This window comes from Carettochelys insculpta, chromosome 14, assembly GCF_033958435.1.
Source record: "Carettochelys insculpta isolate YL-2023 chromosome 14, ASM3395843v1, whole genome shotgun sequence".
NCBI lineage: Eukaryota > Metazoa > Chordata > Testudines > Carettochelyidae > Carettochelys > Carettochelys insculpta.
The window spans coordinates 23,852,582-23,864,372 of NC_134150.1; the positions used below are offsets into that span (position 1 = coordinate 23,852,582).

The 11,791-nt window shown below is 45.3% G+C and overlaps 1 protein-coding gene across 1 annotated transcript; it reads left to right on the forward strand.

Annotated features, from left to right (window-relative positions):
* Positions 1–260: 260 nt before the first annotated feature.
* On the forward strand, positions 261–4,446 carry NUDT19 (nudix hydrolase 19). Its single transcript, XM_075008615.1, has 3 exons — positions 261–1,339; positions 1,846–2,053; positions 3,566–4,446. The coding sequence occupies exons 1-3, from the start codon at positions 623–625 to the stop codon at positions 3,802–3,804; spliced, it is 1,164 nt and encodes a 387-aa protein (XP_074864716.1). The 5' UTR covers positions 261–622; the 3' UTR covers positions 3,805–4,446.
* The last annotated feature ends 7,345 nt before the right edge of the window (positions 4,447–11,791 follow it).

Sequence of the window (11,791 nt, forward strand, 5' to 3'; positions counted from 1 at the left end):
ACGTGTGATTCCTCTGCATTGTTTATGTTTCACTGTGACATAGTGGAGAAACCTGTGAAACCTGACTTCCAGCTACTGGAGATAGAGTACAGGAGCAAATAGTAATTCAGAAGAAATAGGGCCACTCAGAGCTCAAGGTCTTCCACAACTGCTTGTTATTGGACTAGATTTTCTATTAAATCATTGGTTTTCTTACTATAACCAGTATGGTTTAAAATCTCAGGACATCTGTAGATTTATTTTTTTTCCATTTAATTAAATGAAGCACTAACCATAAATGCACTGACATGGACTCTCATGCCCCATTGTGTTTTCCCAAGTGTCTGAACTCTAAGGAATCTACTTGACTGCCTAAATGTTAGCAGCATCAGGTTCCTCATGGCCGGTTTCTAATAGGGTTAATGGGGTTTCTCTCTGGGGATTATATTCCCATGTGTTGGGATTTCACAGTTCCTCGCTAGGGCCTTGTTACCGAGCCTATTCACGGCCCATTAAGCAGCCTGCTTAAGCCTCTCAGGTGCAGCGCCTCCTCCCCAGGCCTTGGGGGCGATGGAGACGGCGTTCGTGGTACACGAAAGAGCGGCGGGAGCCCCGGCTCGCGCTTCCTGTGCCCCAGGACAGTATGAACCCACAGCTGCGGCACTGGCGAGAGGCGGCTACGTTGCTGTTGGCGGCCAAAAGGGGGAGTGGGGCGCCGGCTCGGCCGCTGCGGTCCTCGCTGGGTACCTTTGACTACGAGACGCTGCTGCTGCAGCGGAGCCCTCGCAGCGGCTTCCTGCCCAGCGCCCATGTCTTCCCGGGAGGCCTGCTGGAGGCGGCCGACTTCTCCGCTGACTGGCTGGGGCTGCTGCCCGCCTTGCCCCGCTGCGGGCTGGGCTCCGTGCGGCCGTCGCCGGCGGGCGGAAACCGAGCTCCGCTCTTCGCCACCGACCGGGCTGGCCTGGGCTCGCCGCTGCCGGGGGACGTGGCCTTCCGCATCTGCGCCATCCGGGAGACTTTCGAAGAGGCGGGCGTCCTGCTGCTGGTGTCGGGGCCCGGCCCGCCTGCCGCCACTGGCCCGGCCCGCTTGCTGCCTCAGCACCACCTGCCGCCTGGCCCGGAGCTCGCCGAGTGGCGTCGAAGGGTGCAGCAGGACCCGACCTGCTTCCTGCAGCTCTGCCGCTACCTGCGCTGTGTCCCCAACATTTGGGCCTTGCAGGAGTGGGGCAACTGGCTGACCCCGGTGCCCACGGCTGGCCGGGGTGGCCGCCGGCGCTACGACACCGCCTTCTACTTGTGCTGTCTGGAGGACCGGCCTCCTCACACGTCGCAGGACGAGCAGGAGGTATCGGGTCTCCAGGTGAGGTTTCAACACCACAGCCAGCCTTGTATCTTCTCTTATGCCCCATGGAAACCTTAGGGAGGGCCCAGGAGGGGCAAGGCCTATGCAACACTCGTTGCCCGCCTTACAGACATCCTCCTAACCTGCGCCCTTGTGCAGCCCTGTTTGCAGACACCTGGTGACACGTTATAGTTTCCCTTTTATATTGCATATTTTGAACAAGAGGTGGTTGGTGATTGCATGTTAGATGATTAACCCACATGGCATGGGACTAGTAGATTTTAGACTTCCAGAGGATAAACACATCAACCTCAGAAGACCATCAAAAAGTGACTTGCATCTAGTTCACTGCATATTCATGACTCTAATCATCTGTTAGTGCTTCATTGTTGTTGTTCAAATAAGTTGCTATCCATCACAGGGTTCACACAAGTAAAAATTTCAGTAAGGCTTAAGTAATTGATAGAATTTCACCAGAAAAGATCAAGAAGAAAAACTTATTCATGCTTGTCTTCCATTTACAGTGGTCAACCCCTCCCGAAGCTATTGAACTCTTTAAATCTCAAGAAATATGGTTTGCTCCACCTCAGTTCTATGAATTATGTAGGCTGTGCAACTTTTCTTCACTTTGTGATCTGCATAGGTTTGCTTCTGACCGTGCTTTAGAAGGATGTGAACGTTGGATGCCTGTTACTTTGGTTGCTGTGGATGGCTCTATTAATCTTTTACCAGGTAAATTAACCAAGACTGCAAGCTATTGTTACCATAAAAGAGAATTGGAAAAGATAACTTTCAGGCTTTGGGGCCAACCGAATACCAGGGATGCAGAAAAAGTTTCCTTGAAAGTAGATTCTTCCATAATTGCCTATTGGCAGGTTTTCTTCCTCTAACGTAGCTGATGCTGGCCACTCTTAGGCTGTATCTAGATTGTCGAGAACTGTCAGCAAAAGACGTGCAAATTGTGCAACACGTTTGTGAATCTCCTGCTGACTTCTGTTGGGAGAGGCTTTCCTGACATTTGGCCCATCCACATGCCATATGCCAGGAAACCCCCCTCTGCCAAGACATCCTTTTTTTCTCATGGAATGAGGATGACCAGGATGTCATGAAAACGCTCCCAAAGCATCAGACTTGTGTTGGGAGATCTCCAGGTTCAGGACAGAATCCTGCAGTTTGGACATAGCCTTGGGCAGGGTACCAGCCTAGACAAACCATGGTCAGCATGATAATTTCTACATTTGATCAAATTGTCAACAGATATAAAAACTGTCATATAGGATATTGTGTGGGTTACTAATATTTTAATTTATATCAGACCTTTTAAGCTGAAGGATATGACAAAAATTAAAACAAACAAAATATTGTCAGCAGGATGAGTTAGAGCCCTATCCTACTGCCTTAATTTGGGCAATGGATCTGATCCTTGCATTCCACGCTAAGCAAGAGTCCCAAAGACTGCAATACCCTGTGTGATTATTAGCTACTTCATCTTTTTAATATCTTTGTTTTTTGTTGTACCAGATGGTTTACATATTTTAGTTTTTATCTTCTTTCCTCTTGTGGTATTTTTTTTTTTAAAGGATACAAATTGTATCTTACATTTTTTTTTATTTATTTCGTTTGTTTTTTTGTTTTATGGACATCTCTCTAATTTTCTTAAAACAATTGGTTTCTCTTCTGCCTCTGTATTTCCTTTCTATATTTTCATCATATTTCACTTGCTCTTAAAAGGCTGAACAAGATTCTTCCACCAAGATCGGGTTTCAAACAGAACTGGGTGATCTTATCTGGTCTAGTCTGCAGCAACTTCCTATGTGAATATGGAAAGTCACTTAATCTCTGCCTTTATTTGTCCATTGATAATATCTAATTTATTGTGTAAAGGATGCACTGGGGCCATATTAATAAGTGCACATGAGATTATTGGATATATACTTGTATATAACGAAAAAATAAATATATTTTAGTTATCTGGAAAAGCTGCCTTTTGAAGTGAACGTTCCATAAGATTAAAGATTTATTGCAATATCTGTAATCTGCCATGTTATATCGCCAGTGGCTATTATGGAATTTCATCTCTTTAAATGTGGGACAGACTGGAGGCAGTTTTTTCTTAAAGCTGATTGTACTCTGAACTCCATTCCTGCACATTTTCATATGCTGTTATCAAAGTAGCTTGTGTCCTAAAAATTGCTAGATCAATGAAAAATAAAATTACTTAATCAAAACTTAATGTTTTTTCAGGGGATGAGCTGTATCCAGAAGACCCAGATTATACAGGAGAAAAGAATCTTGTTTTGTCAACAGATAAGAAGGTTGAAGAGCTAATGAAAGAAGACAGTAGGCTTCATAGAATAGTAATACAAAACCTTAACAGTATTACTGTCTATATTAATATCAAACCAAAATATAAACACATCACTCCACTCAAGATAGATTCTAATATAGTGGGAAGTAACGTAGATTGTAATAGCAGACTATAATATTCCATCTCTTTAAAATTCAGTATGTGTCAAATGTTTTATCTATTTTTGTTTCAGTGTAGTTAGTCCTTTGTGACAATTGTTAAGTGGTTAGCCCTAGAGGCTAAAGTCTTCATTTACCAAAGAACAAGCACATCATTTGCATCAATAGAACAAGCTCCTTTATGTTGTCCTCTCAGGGTATATGGGCAAGAGGAGGATTCAGACTTGGTATATCGTTAATACTTTGAATACATTTGCTAATTGTGATGAGGACACACTCACTGATATCTTGAATTAAACTGCAAACTTAAAACATGCTACTCAGCAAAGAGCCATTATATGTTAATGGCATCTGACCATAAATGTAATGAAAATGGAATAATCTATAACTCATGTACCTTGAACAATTTAGTTCCCTTTTCTCACTGAGTACTGAAATATTGTCATGCTCAGAATTTAGCTAGTTCTTCTTGTCTGCTTCTCGAAGAGATCCTTTAGATCACACTAATATGTTAGTAAATCTATAAATGTCACTGAAGGAGTTTTCCTTTGTATGATTAATGCATTTCCTATGCTCATATTTGGGAATCTCAGGGTCTGTTCATTAAGTTAGCTTATTTGTCAATATTAATTTGTTTTTAATAAATTTTATTTTCAGTAGATTTTTGTATTATTACAGTGTACTCGAGTTTTATTTCATTCAAAATTTATTTTCAAATTAAGAACTGTAAAAGTGTTGGTTTGACATCAGTCATTCTCTTTATTTAGTACCATATTTATTTTCAATGAAAGATTTCAAAAACTTAAATAATGAAAAACTGTTCACTGTATAGTTCCAAGAATACACAAGTTAAGTACTGTACATATGATTGGTATGAACAACTGAAGAGTAATATGTTGGGCCTTGAAAACATTCCTGTCTTAGCTCAAACATCCCACGTTTGCTCCTTGACAATACATGGTAAAATAGTCTTGCTGTCTTTTGTCTCAGTGTGGCAATACAGCTCATATAACTCCAAAACTGTTGTTGATATCTGCTCATAAATCTACATAAGAGAGCTACATATATGTGCCCCATGTTGAACAAAGAAGGGAGCAGAGAGGATAATTAGGGAGTAGATAATAGAGATCTCCAGATAACAGTTCCATTTCATGAGTGTTCAGGTCTTTAATTTTAGTTTTGTTTTGCAATGGATCATCACCAAAATTTGTTGAACAATTTCACAAACTGAATTTTTTAAACATCTGTTTTCAGATAAAACTCATGTTTTGAAATTGAGAATCATAGGGGAATCTACCTTTGGTCTCAAGTATCAGAGGGGTAGCCGTGTTGGTCTGGATCTGTAACAGCAACGAAGGGTCCTGTGGCACCTTATAGACTAACAGAAAAGTTTTGAGCATGAGCTTTCGTGAGCACAGACTCACTTCATCAGATGCTGGTCTTGGAAATCTGCAGGGCCAGGTATAAATAAGCCAGAGCAAGGCTGGGGATGACAAGGTTAGCTCAGTCAGGAAGGGTGGGGCTTACTACCAGCAGTTGATCTGGAGGTGTGAACACCAAGGGAGGGGAAGCTACTTTTGTATTTAGCCAGCCATTCACAGTCTTTGTTTAAGCCTGAGCTGAGGGTGTCGAATTTGCAGATGAATTGCAGCTCAGCAATTTCTTTTTGGAGTCTGGTCCTGAAATTTTTTTGCTGTAGGATAGCTACCTTTAAGTCTGCTACTGTGTGGCCCGGGAGACTGAAGTGCTCTCCTACAGGTTTTTGTATATTGCCATTTCTGATGTCTGATTTGTGTGCGTTTTATTCTTTTACGTAGAGACTGTCCAGTTTGTCCGATGTATATAGCAGAGGAGCATTGCTGGCACGTGATGACATAAATTATATTGGTAGATGTGCAGCTGAATGAACCCATGATGGTGTGGGTGATCTGGTTAGGTCCTGTAATGGTGTTGCTGGTGTAGATATGTGGGCAGAGCTGGCAGAGGTTTGTTGCATGGATGGGTCCCTGAGTTGGAGTGACTGTGGTGTGGTGTATAGTTGAGGGTTAGGATTTCCTTCAGGTTGGCTGGTTGTCTGTGGGCAAGGACTGGTCTGCCTCCTAAGGCCTGTGAAAGTGGGGGCTCATTGTCCAGGATGGGTTGTAAATCCCTGATGATGCGCTGTAGAGGTTTTAGCTGAGGACTGTAGGTGATGGCTAGTGGTGTTCTGTTGGTTTCTCTCTTGGGCTTGTCCTGTAGTAAGAGGCTTTGTGGCACACGCCTGGCTCTGTTGATCTGTTTTTTCACTTCCTCAGGTGGTCTCAGTGACCTAACTGTCAAACTTAATCAAAATCAGTACCACTCTGAATTGTTTTGGTTTCTGCAAAACAGCATATATTGACCCAAAAAAAAAAAAAGAAAATGTTCAGCTTACCCAAGAAGACAAGAGGAAAAAGTGGTGCTTGGGAGATTTGGTGGGTAATGTCTCATGTTATTTCAGCTCAACCACTGCACGTCTACGAGAATGAGAAGTACAACATGCTTCTGCTCTGTTTGCATATTTGGTAACATAACCAGCTGGAGCTTGTTTTCTAAATAAGTACTTTTGTTTAGCTGCTCAAAATGGCAAATGTCTTCATATCTAAATTTTCAGGCAGTGTACTCTGAGCTGTTTTTTCTGTAGCTGCTTTGAAATTATACCCAGTAAATACCAAAATGCTGTAATACGTTAATTTTTATTAGTTGGTTGTGTTACACACAGACTACAAGTAAAAGTATACAGCTGATGTCCATCTATCTAACTGGCATTGCCTGGCAGTTTGTCAGAGGCATTGTAGTAAAAGTGAATTTAAGTTCAGGCTAATGGCTTTATGGCCTAGTTTGGGGTCAGAAATCTATGTACATACGTTGGCATGAAAGAAGCAGACCGAGGATATTCTGTAAGAGGAAGAAGGGCTGGGGACCAATGAGTCTTGAGATGGGTCTCACTTGGGTTTAAGAGATTGCTGCTTGGGCCCTGGGAAGGGAGAACTTGTGGATGAGGATTGTGTCGGGGAAAAAGGAAGTGGGAGTTGCCAGAGACCAAGGGGACAAAGAATCCAGGTCCTAGAATGAAGCCATTATTTATTTCTGGGAGAAGGCCAGAGAGCAGCAAGTCAAAGCTGGAGATTCAAAGCTCAAGGCTAGAGAACAGTGGAGGAGCTTAGTGGATACATCCATTTTGGAGAGCTGCACTCAAAGGAGCAAGAAGGACAGACGGAGTGAGAGATGCCCTTGCTGAGGATGATCTCCCTGTAAAGAAGCTGTGGGAGGAGTGGTATTCTGTTATAGCTGGAAGGACTGGAGTGACTGTCGTGCAGAAGGACAGGACTGAGGAAGCTTAGTATTTCCCAGTATCTTCCACTCCTATGGGAAGGTATCTCAGCAGAGGCTGGTTGGGTGTGCCTGATAGGCAGGATACTTTGTGATAATCTCCTCCTTGGGGATATTTTGTTAAGGCAAGAGCTGTCATGGCATTATTGGGGTGTCAGAAATGGGAAAATAAAACAGGCATGCTAGATCTACTACGAGCAGGGCCACAGTAGTGTACATCCACACAAGTGATGCAGTTAGGGAGGGTTAGGGGCTTGATGTAAAAAGATGACAGGAGTAGGTTAGCTATAAAGGGCATTAAAAGTAAGCAAAAAGGGTTATATTTGAACTGTAAGAGGGAAAAACCAGTGAGGAATTGAGCTGGGATTTCACATTCAGAATGATATACAAATGGCAGTTCAGATGCATTTGAAGGGAATTAGGTGAGCGCTAGGAAGATCAAAGAATTTACAAAAAATATACAATTGGTCAGCTTCAACACGAGCTCTTCACCACTTCCATTTACTTCAGTTACTGCAAGCTGAACCTCTCTAGTCCATCATCCTCAGGACCTGACTGATGCCAAACAAGAGAATTTGCTGTACCACTGGAGGTAACAATCATTGTCTAGCAGCATTACCACTACTTTCACTGCTTACTGGGCTCTTAGAAGATGTTTAGAGTAAATAACAGCACAGACCATGGAGAGCTAGGACTGGTGGCTGTAAACAAACTTTATGGAACCATGGGAAACTTGGCCACATTATAAGTGGTCATCCGGCTTTAGGAATAATCATGTTTGGGACCCTTCCTCTCCTATGCAAGGTTAATGTATGTAATTAAAGTTTACTGTGCATTTAAACACACAGACGTTTTGAAGAGGAAATGTATCATCATAAAGATTTAATCACCCTGAATGGAGGAGGATGATAAACAGGTTATCTTAACAAAGAACCAAGACCATACCTTCCTTTATTGTGTAAGAAAAAGCATTTTTATAACATTTTAGAAATGTTTTAGTGAATTGAGAGGAAATTTAATGTGTAATGTTTCTCCTATCCTTGCTGAATGAGCTACTGGCTGACAACCAGTAGTCTACGCAATTAGTGTTGTTCAAGAACAAAGGCTCTGTGTTACTTGTTTATATCAGTGCACACATCACTCATGGTTAGAACTAACAAGTGGTAAGAAGAGTTAAAGCTGACTTACTTATGGCAGTTCAGTTATATGCACCTCAAAGTCAGAAGAAATAAATAAAATGATCAGACCAGGTTGTCTATACCAAAAAACAAAACATGACTCATGCATCTGATGAAGCGGGTCTTTGCCTACAAAAGCTTGTGCTCCAAAATACCTGTTAGTCTACAAGGTGCCACAAGACTTCTTGTTGTTATTAAAGCTACAGACTAACACGGCTACCTCTCTGATACTTGTCACCAGCTAGGTTTGCGTTTCTCTGGGTGGTGCATATTTGCATATGCCTCAGTATGCAAAATATTTATTCCACACATCCGAAAAAAATCCATGGAAGAGATTAGAGGGAGCACTGAAGATGAAGATATTTTTGCCTTTAATTTTTCTTAAGCATAGCAATAGATTGTGACAGCCAATTGTGGCAGACCAAGTCCCAAGGTACAAGTAGTAGTATCTTATACCTCCTTCACATTCTTTCCGTCTGCCGAGGGTGACCATCTGTCCCATATTGGGTGAGCCCCATATTTCAGGTGCCAAAAAGGCATCCTGACTTGTTTTTAAAAGGGGCTAATTGCCCCATATTCATGCCCCCTCTCCCCTGCCCTGGCTGCCCTTTCCCTCACCAGTGTGTGCAGGTGCATCTGCTGGCTGGACAGAACATACTCATCTGCTCTCTAGCCACAGGAAGAAGGAGCCAGCAGGGGGCCCAGCAAAGTTAAGGTAGGTTGGGACCTGGAGAATGGCTGCTGCCTGTTTCCTGGTTCCCTGTTCCTTGTGGAAGCCGGCAGGAGCACCGGTGGCTGCCAGCTTCTTCTTGGCCCCCTAAGGCTCAGGGAAGCCAGGAGGAACGCTGGTGGTTGCTGCTTCCTCCTTCCTGGCTCCCTGAGGCACGGGGAGCTGGGAGCCCACCCATAGCTGCTGCTGGGTTCCCGGCTCCCTGCGCCTCAGTGGAGCTGGGAGGAACCACCCCTTTCCCCTCATATCTCCCTGTCCCATATTTGGGATAGGGAGATATGGTCACCCTCCCTCTGCCTCAGCTTTCCCCCTCCCCCATCTTCTCTAACAGTGCCCTGCATGCATAGGTGGTGACTTATATGGGGTCTGGGCACAAGAAATATCCTTGTCCAAGGTCCAGTTCCACCAGAGTTCCAGCCACACTATCCCGGCCCTGCTACTACCCTCTTCCCATCTCCTTTCCTGCATGCAATCCCCAGGTAATTTAAAATGGCCCTGGGGCCCCAGGTGCTGCTACTAGCAGAGCAGTGGTTCTAGAGCAGCTTCTGGCTGCTCACTCTGTGCAGCTGCCAACGTGCATGTCCCTGCAGCCCCTGGGCAAGGTCTCTGTATGTTGCTCCTGCTGCAGAATAAGGGAGCAGCACAGAGAGAAAATTCTGCCCCCACACTCTGCCAGCCTGCAGAGATGTGCTGGCAGCAGAGCAGAGCAGAGCAAGCTGCCAGAAGCTGCTCTAATGCTGTTGTGCTGCCTATGGTGGGGGCAGGGACTCCGGTCCATCTTAAATTTCCCAGGGATGGCAGGCTGGGCTGAAGAATGCAGAAAAGGGGTAAAGCACATGGAGTCAGCACATAAGGCTGGGGGACACATGCAGGGAACACATGGAGAGCCTGCTGCTCCAGGAGTCACTGCAACAGATTAAAGCCCAATTAACTGCAGCACCTTCCACCCCTTCTCAGTGTACCCCCTTGCATACCCCACTCCCTCTAGAGCCTACACCCTCTCCTATTCCTCTTTCTGCCACCCAATCTCCCTCACAGAGCCTGCACCCAGACTTCCATCTCAGAGCTTGTGCTCCTCACTCTCCTTCTTGTACCTACATTACCTCCTAGGGCCTCCACCACCTCCTGCACCCCAATCCTATACTTCAGCCCACCACCTGCATCCAAACTCTCTCCCAGAAGGTGATCCCAACACCTAAACTTCCTCCCAGAACTTATGCATGTGGAGGGAGCAGTACAGATTCTGGGCACCACCAAACTTTCTGGAAACCAGCCTGAACTCTACCCCCTTCAGGAGCACAGTGGCCAGGGAGGAAACACTTACAATCTGGCACATGCACAACACACCTACACAGGGACAGTTTGGCGCCATTCCAGGACAGAGTGGATGCAGTGCACAGGTGCTTGAGGTTCATGTAGTGGTGTGAGATCAGGAACTCAGGGCTTTTCACATGGAAAGCATAGTAGAAATACCCTGTGTTCATGTGTGGCTCTCACTCACTGCACAAGTGTAGGACAAGGAAGGGGGAGGATGGAAGAGATATGTAGGCACAGCAGAGGTGTGTGTGGTTGGAGCTGCACAGGTGTAGATCGGTGGATCCGTGTGGTTAGCTCCACTAGCTACTCGGGCTGTGTATGGGTGGCAAGCCAAGGCGTAGGTAGACAGATGCTCTTCTCTTGAAGCTTCTGAAAGAAGTGCGAGGGTGGCTGTTAGTCGTAGGCACCTTTTTGTGTGTGTGTGTGTGTGTGTGTGTGTGTGTGTGTGTGTGTGTGTGTGTATGGGGATATTGTGAGTGAGGGCTGTTAAATGGACAGAAGCCATGGGGGGGGGTGAGATTCAGCCTCCCTCTGATAAAATTCAAAAAGAGCAAAAAAGAAGTAGAAGAGGAGATCATGAAGGGGGGGAAATTGTTTTAATTTTTTAACTAAAAAATTCTGCTCTCCCCAGAGGTTGCTAACATTAGGGGGCCCATTTTATTTTCTCCTTTCCCCTCTGTGAACCTTCACAGAAGAGGGGAGAGTTGAACGCTTTCCTTATGAATGTGATCGTCATGCTAGGGAAATGGGAATGGTGAACGGGCATGCCAAGTATTTGGCTTTCCCATTATTGAGTTGCCTGCATGTAATTTATTGGGAAGTTGCACCATCCCATCCCTGCACCCTCTGTCCCATGCACAGTTTTCAGGTATTGTTGGTGAATGTGGGATTTGGACAGGTTGTCATACTTCCAAACACTTCCCCAGTACATGTAAACCCTCCAGTTAATGGACTAATGCAGGGAGAGGGTGTCCGTTAAACAAGAATGTCCATTAAACAGCAGGGTTTACTACCCAACCACTCCTGCCAGGCTCCCCCAGCCCCAGTCCCCCTCCTCCCTTCCAAAAAAAAAAACCCAAACAAAACAGGGACTCACCAGACCACGGCAGCTGGAGCCAGAACTGCTGGAGCTTGCTGTGTGGCTAGAACTGCCTCACCATGAGCAGCTGAAGGCACCCTGCTGCATGCAGCAGGAGGGACCTCATCGCACAGCTGGATGGACCCCACTGTGCAGATGGAGGCACCTCACCTTGTATGGCTGAAGGGGCCACTGAGTGGCCTGGAGGAGCCACCACCACTGAAGCTACCACATGCTCCTTCCACCCAGGGTGAGGCATGTACATGAGTGCCATCTGCCCACATACATGCCCCACACCTGCTGAGAGGAGTGAGTGGTGGCTCCGGAGGAGGAGTCAGTGGCATCTCCTC

What these genes read in the sequence shown, in the direction of transcription:
- NUDT19 (XM_075008615.1), top strand. Translation starts at nt 623, where the DNA reads ATGAACCCACAGCTGCGGCACTGGCGAGAGGCGGCTACGTTGCTGTTG. An exon ending in AGGAGGTATCGGGTCTCCAG is followed by an intron (nt 1,340 to 1,845) that starts GTGAGGTTTCAA and finishes TTCCATTTACAG; the next exon opens with TGGTCAACCCCTCCCGAAGC. An exon ending in CTCTATTAATCTTTTACCAG is followed by an intron (nt 2,054 to 3,565) that starts GTAAATTAACCA and finishes ATGTTTTTTCAG; the next exon opens with GGGATGAGCTGTATCCAGAA.